The sequence below is a fragment of the Pseudophryne corroboree genome, chromosome 6 (assembly GCF_028390025.1).
Source record: "Pseudophryne corroboree isolate aPseCor3 chromosome 6, aPseCor3.hap2, whole genome shotgun sequence".
Taxonomy (NCBI): Eukaryota; Metazoa; Chordata; class Amphibia; order Anura; family Myobatrachidae; genus Pseudophryne; species Pseudophryne corroboree.
This window is the reverse complement of record NC_086449.1, coordinates 282,208,196-282,226,213: the sequence shown is the minus strand read 5'-3', so window position 1 is coordinate 282,226,213 and position 18,018 is coordinate 282,208,196. Positions and strand designations below refer to the sequence as shown.

Below are 18,018 nucleotides of genomic sequence, written 5' to 3'. Positions count from 1 at the left end.
AGAAGTTTAGAATTCCAAGGAAATGGAATTCCTATTATCCTCTTCAGGCTGGGGACTGTTTAATAAGTGAGGTGGCTCCCTAAGTAGATACGCATGTCATCCGATTGGTGCTAAAATCTACATTACCTCTGTCTTCAGCATCATTAAATGATGTCACTGATAATAGTTTCTCTGACGTCCTAGTGGATGCTGGGTACTCCGTAAGGACCATGGGGAATAGACGGGCTCCGCAGGAGACTGGGCACTCTAAAAGAAAGATTAGGTACTATCTGGTGTGCACTGGCTCCTCCCTCTATGCCCCTCCTCCAGACCTCAGTTAGAATCTGTGCCCGGCCAGAGCTGGATGCACTTAGTGGGCTCTCCTGAGCTCACTAAAAAAGAAAGTATTTGTTAGATTTTTTATTTTCAGTGAGATCTGCTGGCAACAGACTCACTGCTACGAGGGACTGAGGGGAGAGTAGCAAACCTACCTGCTTGCAGCTAGCTTGTGCTTCTAAGGCTACTGGACACCATTAGCTCCAGAGGGATCAAACACAGGGCCCGACCTCGATCGTCCGTTCCCGGAGCCGCGCCGCCGTCCCCCTTGCAGAGCAAGAAGACGGAAGATTCCAGGAGAAAACCGGCGGCTGAAGACTCCGGTCTTCAATAAGGTAGCGCACAGCACTGCAGCTGTGCGCCATTGCTCCCACAGCACACCACACGCTCCGGTCACTGGTGGGTGCAGGGCGCTGGGGGGGGGGGGCGCCCTGGGCTGCAATATGTATACCTTGGTTGGCAAAATGCACATAATACAGTTATAAACTGTATATATGCCTAATCCCCCGCCATAAAGATTATTAAAAAAGCGGGAGAAGCCCGCCGCTGAAGGGGCGGGGCTATCTTCCTCAGCACAGCCAGCGCCATTTTCTCTTCACAGCTCCGCTGGAAGGACGCTCCCCAGGCTCTCCCCTGCAGTATTCACTATGAGAAGGGTAAAAAAGAGAGGGGGGGCACATAAATTTAGGCGCAAATGGTAATGTAAGCAGCTATTGGGGGAAATTTCACTTTGTATTAGTGTAAATCCCTCTGTTATAAATAGCGCTCTGGTGTGTGCTGGCATACTCTCTCTCTCTGTCTCCGCAAAGGACTTTGTGGGGTCCTGTCCTCAGTCAGAGCATTCCCTGTGTGTGTGTGCGGTGTGTCAGTACGGCTGTGTCAAAGGGATATTTCATGTGTTCATAGGCGCCTTGTGTGACAAAGATGACAAATGGCTTGAAAAAGGAGATTGCACTCCGAAACGCGTCGTTTGGACGGTATGGATATCTGCATGTGACTCTTTCGCTGAACTCCCTACTCTGCCTCTTAAAGAAAAAAAGCTTTTTGCGGTGGTGCCATCTGAATTCCACCGGGACTGGATTGCTTTTTTGCTATAAAAGCCATCTGCCCACCGCATTTCAAAAGAGGGTGAGAACTATATTTGGGATCAGTGCAATATATGTGTGTATATGTTTTTATGATATTTCTGTAATAAAGTGTGTTTTTACTTATAAACACATGCCATTTGTCATCTTTGTCACACAAGGCGCCTATGTACACATGAAATATCTCTTTGTTCTAGTACTTTTAGGGATGTGGTGTTCCCTTTTGATTGTGTAACGGCTGCCTACTGTGACATTTATTGCGCACTTTTTGGTTAAAAACTTCTTTTTCTGGTACGGCTGTGTCGACATGTTTGAGGAGGACGCTTACGTGGAGGCGGAGCAGGTGCCGATAAGTGTGATGTCGCCCCCTGCGGGGCCGACACCAGAGTGGATGGATATGTGGAAGGTATTAACCGACAGTGTCAACTCCTTGCATAAAAGGTTCGATGACGTAACAGTTTTGGGACAGCCGGCATCTCAGCCCGCGCCTGCCCAAGCGTCTCAGAGGCCATCAGGGGCTCAAAAACGCCCGCTACCTCAGATGGCAGACACAGATGTCGACACGGAGTCTGACTCCAGTGTCGACGAGGATGAGACAAATGTACAATCCACAAGGGCCATCCGATGCATGATTACGGCAATGAAAAATGTGTTGCACATTTCTGACACTAACCCGATTACCACAAAAAAGGGTATTATGTTTGGGGTGAAAAAGCAGCCAGTGACTTTTCCCCCATCTGATGAGTTAAATGAATTGTGTGAAGAAGCGTGGTGTTCCCCAGATAAGAAATGAGTGATTTCTAAGAGGTTACTAATGGCGTACCCTTTCCCGCCAACGGACAAGTTGCGTTGGGAAACATCCCCTAAGGTGGACAAGGCGCTCACACGCTTATCAAAAAAGGTGGCACTACCGTCTCCGGATACGGCCGCCTTTAAAGGAGCCTGCGGATAGAAAGCAAGAGGCTATCCTGAAGTCTGTATATACACACTCAGGTACTATACTGAGACCTGCTATTGCTTCAGCATGGATGTGTAGTGCTGCAGCAGCTTGGTCTGATTCCCTGTCAGACAACATTGATTCCCTTGACAGGGATACTATTTTGCTAACCATAGAGCATATTAAAGACGTAGTCTTATATATGAGGGATGCACATAGGGACATTTGCCGGCTGGCATCTAGAATTAATGCAATGTCCATTTCTGCCAGGAGAGTATTATGGACTCGGCAGTGGACAGGTGATGCAGATTCTAAAAGGCACATGGAAGTTTTGCCTTATAAGGGTGAGGAATTGTTTGGGGACGGTCTCTCGGACCTCGTATCCACAGCAACAGCTGGGAAGTCGACTTTTTTATCTCAGGTTCCCTCACAGCCTAAGAAAGCACCGTATTGTCAAGTACAGTCCTTTCGGCCTCAGAAAGGCAAGCTGGTCAGAGGCGCGTCCTTTCTGCCCAGAGGCAGGGGTAGAGGGAAAAAGCTGCACCAGACAGCCAGTTCCCAGGAACAAAAATCCTCCCCTGCTTCCACTAAGTCCACCGCATGACGCTGGGGCTCCACAGGTGGAGCCAGGTGCGGTGGGGGCCCGTCTCCGGAACTTCAGCGACCAGTGGGTTCGCTCACAGGTGGATCTCTGGGTTCTACAAGTGGTATCTCAGGGATACAAGCTGGAGTTCGAGACGTCTCCCCCTCGCCGTTACCTCAAATCAGCCTTGCCAGCTACTCCCATGGACAGGGAGGTAGTACTGGCTGCAATTCACAAGCTGTATCTTCAGCAGGTGATAATCAAGGTTCCCCTCCTTCAGCAGGGACGGAGTTACTATTCCACAATGTTTGTGGTACCGAAACCAGACGGTTCGGTAAGACCCATTCTAAATCTGAAATCCTTGAACACTTATATAAGGAAGTTCAAGTTCAAAATGGAATCGCTCAGGGCGGTTATTGCAAGCCTGGAAGAGGGGGATTTTATGGTGTCACTGGACATCAAGGATGCTTACCTACATGTCCCCATTTACCCACCTCACCAGGAGTACCTCAGGTTTGTGGTACGGGACTGCCATTACCAATTCCAGACGTTGCCGTTTGGTCTGTCCACGGCACCGAGGGTATTTACCAAAGTAATGGCCGAAATGATGATACTCCTTCGAAAGAAGGGAGTTATAATTATCCCATACTTGGACGATCTCCTTATAAAGGCAAGGTCCAAGGAGCAGTTGTTAGTCGGAGTAGCACTATCTCAGGAAGTGCTGCAACAGCACGGCTGGATTCTGAATATCCCAAAGTCGCAGCTGGTTCCTACGACGCGTCTGCTGTTCTTGGGCATGATTCTGGACACAGAACAGAAGAAGGTGTTTCTCCCGGAGGAGAAGGCCAAGGAGTTGTCCTCTCTGGTCAGAGACCTCCTGAAACCAAAACAGGTGTCGGTGCATCACTGCACGCGAATCCTGGGAAAGATGGTGGCTTCTTACGAAGCAATTCCCTTCGGCAGGTTCCATGCAAGGATCTTTCAGTGGGATCTGTTAGACAAGTGGTCCGGATCGCATCTTCAGATGCATCGGCTGATCACCCTGTCCCCAAGGGCCAGGGTGTCTCTGCTGTGGTGGCTGCAGAGTGCTCATCTTCTCGAGGGCCGCAGATTCGGCATTCAGGACTGGGTCCTGGTGACCGCGGATGCAAGCCTCCGAGGTTGGGGGGCAGTCACTCAGGGAAGAAACTTCCAAGGACAATGGTCGAGTCAGGAGACTTCCCTACACATAAATATTCTGGAACTAAGGGCCATTTACAATGCCCTAAGTCAAGCAGAACCTCTGCTTCAAAACCAGCCGGTGCTGATTCAGTCAGACAACATCACGGCTGTCGCCCATGTAAACCGACAGGGCGGCACAAGAAGCAGGATGGCGATAGCAGAAGCCACAAGGTTTCTCCGTTGGGCGGAGAATCACGTGCTAGCACTGTCAGCAGTGTTCATTCCGGGAGTGGACAACTGGGAAGCAGACTTCCTCAGCAGGCACGACCTCCACCCGGGAGAGTGGGGACTTCATCCGGAATCTTCCAGCTGATAGTAAATCGTTGGGAAAGGCCACAGGTGGACATGATGGCGTCCCGCCTCAACAAAAAGCTAAAAAGATATTGCGCCAGGTCAAGGGACCCTCAGGCGATAGCTGTGGACGCTCTAGTGACACCGTGGGTGTACCAGCCGGTTTATGTGTTCCCTTTTCTTCCTCTCATACCAAAGGTGCTGAGGATAATAAGAAAGAGAGGAGTAAGAACTATACTCATCGTTCCGGATTGGCCAAGAAGAACTTGGTACCCGGAACTACAAGAAATGATTTCAGAGGACCCTTGGCCTCTGCCGCTCCGACAGGACCTGCTACAGCAGGGGCCCTGTCTGTTCCAAGACTTACCGCGGCTGCGTTTGACGGCATGGCGGTTGAACGCCGGATCCTAATGGAAAAGGGCATTCCGGTTGAAGTCATTCCTACGCTGATAAAGGCTAGGAAGGATGTGACAGCAAAACATTATCACTGCATATGGCGGAAATATGTTGCTTGGTGTGAGGCCATGAAGGACCCAACAGAGGAATTTCAGCTGGGTCGATTTCTGCACTTCCTACAGTCAGGAGTGACTATGGGCCTAAAATTGGGATCCATTAAAGTCCAGATTTCGGCCCTGTCTCTTTTCTTTCAAAAAGAACTGGCTTCACTGCCTGAAGTTCAGACGTTTGTTAAGGGAGTGCTGCATATTCAGCCCCCTTTTGTGCCTCCGGTGGCACCTTGGGATCTCAACGTAGTGTTGAATTTCCTAAAATCACATTGGTTTGAGCCACTTCAGACCGTAGAGTTGAAGTATCTCACGTGGAAGGTAGTCATGCTGTTGGCCTTGGCCTCAGCTAGGCGTGTGTCAGAATTGGCGGCTTTGTCCTGTAAAAGCCCTTATCTGATTTTCCATATGGACAGGGCAGAATTGAGGACTCGTCCCCAATTTCTCCCAAAGGTGGTATCAGCGTTTCATTTAAACCAACCTATTGTGGTGCCTGCGGCTACTCGGGACTTGTTGGAGGATTCCAAGTTGCTGGACGTAGTCCGGGCCCTAAAAATCTATGTTTCCAGGACGGCTAGAGTCTGGAAAACCGACTCGCTGTTTATCCTGCATGCACCCAACAAGCTGGGTGCTCCTGCTTCTAAGCAGACTATTGCTCGCTGGATCTGTAGCACGATTCAGCAGGCTCATTCTGCGGCTGGACTGCCGCATCCTAAATGAGTAAAAGCCCATTCCACAAGGAAGGTGGGCTCTTCTTGGGCGGCTGCCCGAGGGATCTCGGCTTTACAACTTTGCGGAGCTGCTACTTGGTTGGGATCAAACACTTTTGTAAAATTCTACAAGTTTGATACCCTGGCTGAGGAGGACCTTGAGTTTGCTCATTCGGTGCTGCAGAGTCATCCGCACTCTCCCGCCCGTTTGGGAGCTTTAGTATAATCCCCATGGTCCTTACGGAGTACCCAGCATCCACTAGGACGTCAGACAAAATAAGATTTTACTCACCGGTAAATCTATTTCTCGTAGTCCGTAGTGGATACTGGGAGCCCGTCCCAAGTGCGGACTTTCTGCAATACATGTATATAGTTATTGCTTAACTATAGGGTTTTGTTATGAGCCATCTGTTAAATGAGGCTCAGTTGTTGTTCATACTGTTAACTGGGTATAGTTATCACAAGTTGTACAGTGTGATTGGTGTGGCTGGTATGAGTCTTACCGTGGATTCCAAATCCTTTCCTAGTAATGTCAGCTCTTCCGGGCACAGTTTCCTTAACTGAGGTGTGGAGGAGGGGCATAGAGGGAGGAGCCAGTGCACACCAGATAGTACCTAATCTTTCTTTTAGAGTGCCCAGTCTCCTGCGGAGCCCGTCTATTCCCCATGGTCCTTACGGAGTACCCAGCATCCACTACGGACTACGAGAAATGGATTTACCGGTGAGTAAAATCTTTATTTTTTTTTCTTCTTAAAACCATTTTCTTCTTGTCTGGGGCAATCATAAGACTAGCCATGGTTTTAGCCTGGATGGCAGCCTGGGCTGATGCATTGGAGGATGACCTTTCAACGGCATCTAGAGAACAAAAATCCCATATTGCACATATCAAACAGGTAGCTATTTTTATGGAAGAAGCAGCCTTGGATATGGGTACAATTTCCTCTCAGGCATCAGCCTCGGCAGTAGCAGCTCGCAGAGCGTTTGGCTACGTACATGGATAGCTGACTCAGAATCCAAGAAGGTTCTGGTGTCTTTGCCTTTTACTGGAGATATTCTTTTTGGTAAAGAATTAAACAGTATTTTGGAGTCAGAAGCAGACACCAAGAAAGTGAAGTTTTCTTCCACACACATCCAAGCCTAGATTTCCAGCTTTTCAGCCCTTTCGGACTCCAGGAAAAGCAAAAGGAAAGGGTTATGGCAAACAGTCTCAATCTGGCAGGTCTGGTAAGACTAAAAAGCATTGGGCTACCAGAGGGCTGGCTTCCAAATCAGAAGATAAGCCATCATCCTGATGGTGTGGGCCTCCACCTGGCGGACCCCAGGTTGGGAGGCCGACTTCTCCAGTTTGCACAGATCTGGCAGCAGTCTACCACAGATGCCTGGGTGCAAGTAGCGGTATCTCATGGTTATGTGTTTGCTTTCAAGAAATACACTCCTCAAGGGTTTTGTTGTACCAGCCCGTCTTCAGTGGAAACGAAGGCCAGGGCTTTGCAAGAGGCAGTTCAGAAGTTTTTTCAGTCGGGAGTGATAATTCCAGTTCCTCCTGCACAACGAGGACAAGGTTGTTATTTCAACCTATTTCTAGTCCAGAAGCCAAATGGGTCGTTCCGGCCCATACTCGATCTCAAAGTGCTGAACAAGTACATTTGGGTGCCTCGGTATCATATGGAGACTTTACGTTCCATTATTTTGGCCATGGAGCTGGAGGATTTTATGGTATCCTTGGATATCCAGGACGCTTCATGTTTCTATAGCACTGTCCCATAAGTGCTATCAATTTGCTATCCTCCAGCAACATTTTCAGTTTCAGGCCCTACCATTTGGACTGGCCACAGCTCCCACAGTTTTCACTAAAATTATGGTGCTAATGGCATCTTATCTCCGTCAACAGGGGATAAGGATTTTTCCATACCTCGACGACTTATTAATCCTGGCACAGTCTCAGTAATTGCTTCATTGTCATCTGCGACAGACAATAGCTTGTTCGCAGAGACACGGTTGGCTCATAATTGGGCAAAGTCATCCCTGGTTCTGTCACAACAGATGACTCACTTGCAGGCTGTGTTGGATTCGAGTCTTCAAAGAGTAATTTTACCTCTGAACAAAATATCCAAAATTCATTCAAGGATTCAGGAGCTGCTACACAGTCAAAAGGTATCCATTCATGCAGCAATGCTGTCGCTACCTCATATCCCAATGTGATCTTGTGGATCCTGTGGACTTGGGAGAAATAGAGTTATCAACAGTAGTCTACCATAACGATTGCTTTGCAGTGTCCATTTTAGGATTGCCATTGGACCTCCATTACTGTAAAGAGCCATGTAATAGTCCACGGTGATTTCATTTTCTCTCAGGAAATAGCTGCAGTGCAGTCAATATTTCCACTGAAGACATGAAGCAAATATAAGCATTAGGAGATTTCCTGTTACACAGTTTCTGGTAATTGTATTTTTTTTTTTTTTTTTTTTGTAATACCTGCATAATTATTCAAGTTCAAATTGTGTGGATAAAACTAAGTTTTGTTTTGTATCCTGTAAATCATCAATGCCTCACGTTCCAAGGAAATGAAATCTAAAACACATATGAGTAAGCATATTCTAAAAATCCCTGTAAGCATACATACAGCCTGGCCCAGTCACCTTCTCTTGTAAGTTCTAAGTGGAATGACACAGTAGCTTCTGTTTACCATTTGTCACAGAAAAAAACTTATTGATTGTGTGAGAGGAGAGATGAGCAAACATAACTGGGGGGTATAAAGCATCTGTCAGACGAGACATTCTGTCAGACGAGACATTGCACAAATCCAATTATGTCCATTTTCTGTCCTTTCTTTGGGTTCTGGCCATGCTTTTTGCAAACAAAAGTAAGCTAGTCAATCTTCTAGACTGAAATAGCATCTAAAGTGTGTACAGACGGATATATTGTGAGCCAGATTCATTTTGAAGTCCTAATGTTAAGTGGAGCTAAACAATGAAATATATCACAGAGCGGGTGCCGCCTAAAAAAAGGTCCTGTATCCAGAAATGGGAGCAGACAGTGTGTATGGATGAGAGGCTCAGATGTGGTGCACACCGTGGGGGGTTTATTGTCATAAACAATGAAGCTAGCGATATTGCTACGTTTGAGGTGCAGCGCATCAAACCTAGCGATATAGGTTAACGACTGCGGGCACCGACATATCACCCGTACAAACTGAGCAATGTAGGCAACATGAAATTATGAAATGGCATATCGTGCAGACATCGCTTTAGTGTGTACCCAACTTAAGGGTGAAAGTCTGCTTCGTTGTGACAGGTAGGTAGGCATACTGTATGATTTCAGCTTCATGTGCTTTAGAATTTGCCAGTTTGACACAGCCAATGTTTGCTGTTTTTTAGCTGAGCTTATTCTCTTGCTTGTGGTAATTACTGAGGTCTTCTTTTAACTCTCTTGTTAATGTGCAAAGCGTCTAGAACAAAGTAATATATGTAATGAAGGTGTGATTCATATGTACATCCCAGAGTTGTAAAGTGCAACACATGAATTACTTCTTATGTCTAATTAATGAAATTATCATATATAATAATGTTACTTACAACCCTACTTATAATTGTGTATATGTACAGTAAACTTATTATAGTGGTCTCATCTTTGCCTTATAGATGGAGCAGATTAAGAGGGCAAACAAACTGTTTTCTACGGATTGTATTTTCTTGAGGAAGTCACTAAATATTCCAGTTGTTTCGGAGAAAACCTCTTTATTTAATGGACTTAGTTTATTGGACTCGCCTGAAAATGAATTTCAAGATGATGGCAATAAGCAGAGTGAGGAAGCTGCATCTGCTCCAGTAAATAATGTCTCTTCAACTAGTTCTCCGGAAATAAACCGACCCCTGGTGGGACAAGATGAAGAGCTATCTGCCAAAGACTTTCTTCATAGACTGGACTTACAGATAAAGAGGTCTACACAGGCAGCAAAAAGACTAAAAGAAGAAGAATACCTCAGGTAAGCACAAAGGCACACTGGGCTTGATTCAGGTTTCTGAGCGAAGCAAAAATGCACACAACTGGGCAAAACCATGTTGCACTGCAGGTGGGGCAGATGTAACGTGCGGAGAGCTTTAGATTTGGGCGGGTTATAATGTTTGTGTGTAGGGTAAATACTGGCTGATTTTGCATGTAGTCAACAAATGTTAGACAGCTTTGTTTTTACACTGCAATTTAGATTTCAGTTTGAACACACCCCACCCAAATCTAAATCTCTTTGCACATGTTACATCTGCCCCACCTGCAGTGCAACATGGTTTTGCCCAGTTGTGTGCTTATTTTGTTTTACTTACAAACCGGAATCAGGCCAATTGCCACTTTCCATAACCATGTATGTACGTGTGTACACAGATGTGGCCTTACTCAGCTTTGCTCTCTATAGTGTCACCAGTTCCCGTGCTAAGCTTTTGCGGGTATACAGCATTTTCACACTGCTGTCACTACTGTACAACACTTAGCACTTTAGGGCCCTACACACTCGGCAACTGACCAACGAGCTGCCCGATGGCTGATAAGGCCGTCGGACGACCCAACGGCAGGGGCGACTGAAGTTTCTTCACTCCGCCCATCACCCGGCTCCATAGCCCTGCATGCTAATATGGACGAAATTGTCCATATTGGCCTGCAAGTATGAACGAGCCTGTACCAACAATGAACGAGCATGAACGTCTGGTTAGCATTGCTGTCTATACAGTAAACTGACAGTGCAGCTAAACGTGGAAAAATCATATACAGGTGAAAATTAGAATATTGTGCAAAAGTTCATTTATTTCAGTAATTCAACTTAAAAGGTGAAACTAATAAATTATATAGACTCATTTCTCTAACGTCCTAGTGGATGCTGGGGACTCCGTCAGGACCATGGGGAATAGCGGGCTCCACAGGAGACAGGGCACATCTAAAAAGCTTTTTAGGTCACATGGTGTGTACTGGCTCCTCCCCCTATGACCCTCCTCCAAGCCTCAGTTAGGTTTTTGTGCCCGTCCGAGAAGGGTGCAAACTGGATGGCTCTCTTAAGGAGCTATTTAGTAAAGTTTTTTTTTAGGTTTCTAATCAGTGATTCCTGCTGGCGACAGGATCACTGCAACGAGGGACTTAGGGGAGAGACTGGCAACTCACCTGCGTGCAGGAGGATTGAAGTCTTAGGCTACTGGACACTGAGCTCCAGAGGGAGTCGGAACACAGGTCAGCCTGGGGTTCGTCCCGGAGCCGCGCCGCCGATCCCCCTTACAGACGCTGAAGAAAGACGGCGGAACGGAGGTCCGGAAACAGGCGGCAGAAGACTTCACAGTCTTCAGAGAGGTAGCGCACAGCACTGCAGCTGTGCGCCATTGTTGTCACACGGCTCACTGACACGGTCACGGAGGGTGCAGGGCGCTGCTGGGGGCGCCCTGGGCAGCAGTATAAATACCTATTTGGCAAATAAATACATCACATATAGCCATTAAGGCTATATGTATGTATTTTAACCCAGGCCAGTTATTAAAAAACCGGGAGGAAAAGCCCGCCGAAAAGGGGGCGGAGCTTATTCTCCTCAGCACTCAGCGCCATTTTCCTGATCAGCTCCGCTGGTGAGGAAGGCTCCCACTCTCCCCTGCACTGCACTACAGAAACAGGGTTAAAAGAGAAGGGGGGCATAAATTGGCGATATAATGATATATTAAGAGCGCATATATAGAAACAACACCTCTAGGGTTGTTATATACATTATAGCGCTTTTGGTGTGTGCTGGCAAACTCTCCCTCTGTCTCCCCAAAGGGCTAGTGGGTCCTGTCCTCTATCAGAGCATTCCCTGTGTGTGTGCTGTATGTCGGTACGTGTGTGTCGACATGTATGAGGAAAATGTTGGTGAGGAGGCGGAGCAAATTGCCTGTAATGTTGATGTCACTCTCTAGGGAGTCGACACCGGAATGGATGGTCTACTTATGGAATTACGTGATAATGTCAACACGCTGCAAGACGGTTGACGACATGAGATGGCCGGCGGACAAATTAGTACCGGTCCAGGCGTCTCAGACACCGTCAGGGGCTTGTAAAAACGCCCATTTACCTCAGTCGGTCGACAGACACAGACATGGACACTGACCCCAGTGTCGACGGTGAAGAAACATACGTAATTTTCCTTTAGGGCCACGAGTTACATGTTAAGGGCAATGAAGGAGCTGTTACATATTTCTGATACTACAAGTACCACAAATAAGGGTATTTTGTAGGGTGTGAATAAACTACTTGTAGTTTTGCCTGAATCAGATAAATTAAATGAAGTGTGTGATGATACGTGGGGTTCCTCCGATAGAAAGTTATGGGCGGTATACCCTTTCCCGCCAGAAGTAAGGGCGAGTTGGGAAACACACCTTAGGGTGGATAAGGCGCTCACACGCTTATAAAAACATGGCGTTACCGTCTCTAGATACGGCCGCCCTCAAGAAGCCAGCTGATAGGAAGCTGAAAAATATCATGACAGTATATACACACATACTGGTGTTATACTACGACCAGCAATCGCCTCAGCCTGGATGTGCAGCGCTGAGGGGGCTTGGTCGGATTTCCTGACTGAAAATTTTGATACCCTTGACAGGGACAAGATTTTATTGACTATAGAGCATTTTAAGGATGCATTTCTATATATGCGTGATGCGCAGAGGGATATTTGCATTCTGGCATCAAGAGTAAATGTGATTTACATATCTGCCAGACGAAGACACGACAGTGGTCAGGTGAGGCAGATTCCAGACGGCATGTGGAAGTATTGCCGTATAAAGGGGCGGTCCATCGGACCTGGTGGCCATGGCAACAGCTGAAAAATCCACTTTTTGTTACCCCGAATCACATATCGGCAAAAAAGGACACAGTCTTTTCAGTCTCAGTCCTTTCGTCCCCATAGGGGCAGGCGGGCAAAGGCCAGTCATATCTGCCCAGGGGTAGAGGAAAGGGAAGAAGACTGCAGCAAGCAGCCCATTCCCAGGAACAGAAGCCCCTCACAGCTTCTGCCAAGTCCGCAGCATAACGCTGGGGCCGTACAAGCGGACTCAGGTGCGGTAGGGGGTCATCTCAAGAGTTTCAGTACGCAGGGGGCTCACTCGCAAGGGAACTCCGGGATCCTACATGTAGTATCCCAGGTGTACATTGGAAATTCGAGACATCTCCCCCTCACACAATTCACAGGCTGTATTCCCAGCAGGTGATAATCAAAGTACCCCTCTTACAACATGGAAGGGGGTAGTATCCCACACTATATTGTGGTACTGAAGCCAACCGGCTCGGTGAGATCTGAAATATTTGAACACTTACATACAAGCGTTCAAATCAAGATGGAGTCACTCAGAGCAGTGATAGCGAACCAGGAAGAAGGGGACGATATGGTGTCACTGGATATCAGGGACGCTTACCTACAGGTCCAAATTTGCCCTTCTCACCAAGGGTACTTCAGGTTCCTGGTACAGAACTGTCACTATCAGTTCAGACGCTGCCGTTTGGGTTGTCCACGGCGCCCCGGGTCTTTACCAAGGTAATGGCCGGAATGATGATTTTTCTTAAAAGGAAACATGGACGCTTTCCTGATAAGGGCAAGGTCCAGAGAACAGTTGGAGGTCGGAGTAGCACTATCTTAAGTAGTTCTACGTCAGCACGAGTGGATTCTAAATATTCCAAAATCGCAGCTTTTTCCGATGACACGTCTACTGTTCATAGGGATGATTCTGGACACAGTCCAGAAAAACGTGTTTCTCCCAGTGGAGAAAGCCAGGGAGTTCTCTGAGCTAATCGGGATCCTCCTAAAACCAGGAAAAGTGTCAGTGCATCATTGCACAAGAGTCCTGGTAAAAATGGTGGCTTATTACGAAGCAATTCCATTCGGCAGATTTCCCGCAAGAACTCTTCGGTGGGATCTGCTGGACAAATGGTCCGGATCGCATCCTCAGATGCATCAGCGGATAACCCTATATCCAAGGACAAGGGTGTCTCTCCTGTGGTGATTACAGAGTGCTCATCTTCTAGAGGGCCGCAGATTTGGCATTCAGGATTGGATGCCGGTGACCACGGAGGCCAGCCTGAGAGGCTGGAGAACAGTCACACAGGGAAAAAATTTCCAGGGAAGTGTGATTAAGTCTGGAGAATTCTCTCTGCATAAATAAGCTTAGAGCAAATTTATAAGGCTCTAAACTTAGCAAGACCTCTGCTTCAAGGTCAGCCGGTATTGATCCAGTGGGATAACATCACGGCAGTCGCCCACGTAAACAGAAAGGGCGGCACAAGAAGCAGGAGGGCAGTGACAAAACTGCAAGGATTTTTCGCTAGGCGGAAAATCATGTGATAGCACTGTCAGCAGTGTTCTTTCCGGGAGTGGACGACTGGGAAGCAGACTTCCATCAGCAGGCATGACCTCCACCCGGGAGAGTGGAAACTTCATAGGGAAGTTTTTCAGCATGATTGTGGACCGTTGGCAAAGACCAAAGGTGGACATGATAGCGTCCCGCCCGAAAAACGGGACAGGTATTCCGCCAGGTCATGAGACCTTCAGGCGATAGCTGTGGATGTTCTGGTAACACCGTGGGTGTACCAGTCAGTGTATGGGTTCCCTCCTCTGTTTCTCATAACCAAGGTATTGAGAATTATAAGACATAGAGGAGTATGAACTATACTAGTGGCTCCGGATGGGCCAAGAGGGACTTGGTACCCGGAGCTTCAAGAGATGCTCACAGAGGACTAAGGGCCTGGGGAGCTAAGAAGGGACTTGCTTCAGCAAGTACCATGTCTTTTCCAAGAATTACCGCGGCTGCGTTTGACGGCATGGCGGTTGAATACCGGATTCTGAAGGGAAAAAGGCATTCCATAAGAGGTCATACCTACCTTGGTCAAAGCCAGGAAGGAGGTGACCGCACAACGTCATCACCACATGTGGTGAAAATATGTTGCGTGGGTAAGGCCAGGAAGGTTCCACGAAGGAAATTCAACTAGGTCGATTCTGCACTTCCTGAAAACAGGAGTGTTTTGAGTCTCAAATTGGGGTTCATTAAGATTTAAATTTCGGCCCTGTAGATTTTCTTCCAGAAAAAATTGACTTCAGTTCCTGAAGTCCAGATTGTAAAGGGTGTATTCCATATACAGTTCTTTTGTGCCTCTAGGGGCACCGGGAGATCTCAACATAGTGTTGGGATTCCTTAAAATCATATTGGTTTGAACCGCTCAAATCTGTGGATTTGAAATATCTCACATGGAAAGTGACCATGCTGTTGACCAATATCTCACATGGAAAGTGACCATGTTGTTAGTCCTGGCCTCGGCCAGGCGATTGTCAAAAAGAATGGGCGGTTTTGTTTTACAAAAGCCCATATTAGAATTTTCCATTTGAACAGGGCAGAACTGGGACTCGTCTCCAGTTTCTTCCTAAAGGGGTGTCAGCGTTGTCACCTGAAACAACCTATTGTGGTGCCTGCGGCTACTGGGGACTTGGAGGACTCCAAGTTACTAGACGTTGTCAGGGCCCTAAAAAAAAAAATATATATATATATATATATATATATATATATATATATATATATATATATATATATAGATATAGTTAGGACGGCTGGAGTCAGAAAGTCTGACTTGCTGTTTATATTGTATGCACCCAACAAGCTGGGTGCTCCTGCTTCTAAGCAGTCTATTGCACGCTAGATTTGTAGTACAATTCAGCTTGCACATTCTGTGGCAGGCCTGCCACAGCCGAAATATGTAGATGCCCATTCCACAAGGAAGGTGGCCTCATCCTGGGCGGCTGCCCGAGGAGTCTCGGCATTATAACTTTGCCGAGCAGCTACGTGGTCAGGGGAGAACACGTTTGTAAAATTTTACAAATTTGATACTCTGGCTAAAGAGGACCTGGAGTTCTCTCATTCGGTGCTGCAGAGTCATCCGCACTCTCCCGCCCGTTTGGGAGCTTTGGTATAATCCCCATGGTCCTGACGGAGTCCCCAGCATCCACTAGGACGTTAGAGAAAATAAGAATTTACTTACCGATAATTCTATTTCTCGTAGTCCGTAGTGGATGCTGGGCGCCCATCCCAAGTGCGGATTGTCTGCAATGCTTGTACATAGTTATTGTTACAAAAATCGGGTTATTACTATTGTTGTGAGCCATTTTTTCAGAGGCTACTTCGTTTTGTTATCATACTGTTAACTGGGTTCAGATCACAAGTTGTACGGTGTGATTGGTGTGGCTGGTATGAGTCTTACCCGGGATTCAAGATCCTTCCTTATTGTGTACGCTCGTCCGGGCACAGTACCTAACTGAGGCTTGGAGGAGGGTCATAGGGGGAGGAGCCAGTACACACCATGTGACCTAAAAAGCTTTTTAGATGTGCCCTGTCTCCTGTGGAGCCCGCTATTCCCCATGGTCCTGACGGAGTCCCCAGCATCCACTACGGACTACGAGAAATAGAATTATCGGTAAGTAAATTCTTATTTTTATGCAAAGTGAGATATTTCAAGCCTTTATTTGTTATAATTTTGATGATTGTGGCTTACAGCATAAGATAACCCTAAATCCAAAATCTCAGAAAATTAGAATATTACCTAAAATCAATTAAAAAAAGGATTTTTAAATACAGAAATGTCAGCCCTCTGAAAAGTATAATCATGCATATGTACTCAGTACTTGGTTTGGGCCCCTTTTGCATGAATTACTGCCTCAGTGCGGCGTAGCATGGATTCTATCAGCCTGTGGCACTACTGAGGTGTTATGGAAGACCAGGATGCTTCAATAGCGGCCTTCAGCTCTTCTGCATTGTTTCGGTCTCATGTATCTCGTCTTTCTCTTGGCAATGCCCCATAGATTCTAATTTTTTCTTTAGCCCAGGGAAGACGTTTCTGACGTTGTTTGTTGTTCGGGAGTGGCTTGACAAGAGAAATGCGACATTTGAAGTCTGTGTGTGGTGGCTCTTGATGCACTAACTCCAGCCTTAGTCCACTCCTTTTGAAGTTCCCCCACACTTTTGAATGACCTTTTCCTAACAAGAAAAAAAGAACTGGTCTGTTGCTCAGTGGTCCAAAGTCCTCTTTTCTGATGAGAGCAAATTTTTGCATCCCATTTGGAAACCATGGTCCCAGAGTATGGAGGAAGAATGGAAAGGCACACAATCCAAGCTGCTTGACATCCAGTGTGAAGTTTCCACAGTCTGTGTTGATTTGGGGAGCCATGTCATCTGCTGGTGTTGGTCCACTGTGCTTTATTAAGTCCAGAGTCAATGCAGCCATCTACCAGGACATTTTAGAGCACTTCATGCTTCCTTCAGCAGGTAAGCTTTATGGTGATGCTGACTTCTTTTTCCAGCAGGACTTGGCACCTGCCCACACTGCCAAAAGTACCAAAACCTGGTTCAATGACTGTGGGATTACTGTGCTGGATTGTCCCGCAAACTCGCCTGACCTGAACCCCATAGAGAATCTATGGGACATTGCCAAGAGAAAGATGAGACATGAGACCGAACATTGCAGAAGAGCTGAAGGCCACTATTGAAGCATCCTGGTCTTCTATAACAGTGCCTCAGTAACTGGTCTTCTATAACAGTGCCTCAGTAACTCAGCAGTGCCACATGCTGATAGAATCCATGCCACAAGGCAGTAATTCATGCAAAAGGGGCCCAAACCATATACTGAGTACATATACATGATTATACTTTTCAGAGGGCCGACACTTCTGTATTTAAAATCCTTTTTTTATTGATTTTATGTAATATTCTAATTTTCTGAGATTTTGGATTTGAGGTTATTTTAAGCTGTAACCACAATCATCAAAATTATAACAAATAAAGGCTTTAAATATCTCGCTTTGCATGCAATGAGTCTATAATATATTCATTTCACCTTTTAAGTTGAATTATTGAAATAAATGAACTTTTTGCACAATATTCTTATTTTCTGTGTTTCACCTGTACATGTAATGATCTATAGCCTACTGTTCATGACCAACAACATACAGGATGACTTGATCTCCCACGTTTAGCCGCATTGCAGGTCTTCTGTATAGACATTAATCTTGTTTAGTATTCATGCTCTTTGCTACTTTTCCCATAATATGCTGTTTTTTTGCTAATATTCTGCTACTTTTACACAAATACTTGTGCGCGTTTGTTACGGAAAGTGCTATTTTCTTACATATTTCTTATAGACAATAGGCAGGTTTTGAGAGAAGTTACACATTTCTAACATGGTGCATCGCTGCATCCAATACTGTGATGAGAGACTTGTGCGATTTTAGCAAAGCTTAGTAAGGGCACATCTGGATGTACATATTTGTATGTGTTTTATATTACAATAAACAAGCCTTCCATTACAAAATGGCACCCATCAACAATGGCAGCTGCTC

The 18,018-nt window shown here is 46.4% G+C and overlaps 1 protein-coding gene across 1 annotated transcript in view; it reads left to right on the top strand.

Moving 5' to 3' along the window:
* The window catches only part of LYSMD2 (LysM domain containing 2), a 108,032-nt gene that overhangs the window by 44,090 nt on the left and 45,924 nt on the right, over positions 1 to 18,018 (top strand). The window contains exon 2 of the mRNA XM_063926087.1: positions 9,287 to 9,630. Within this exon, the coding sequence (XP_063782157.1) occupies positions 9,287 to 9,630 (344 nt within the window). The remainder of the gene's footprint in view (positions 1 to 9,286; positions 9,631 to 18,018) is intronic.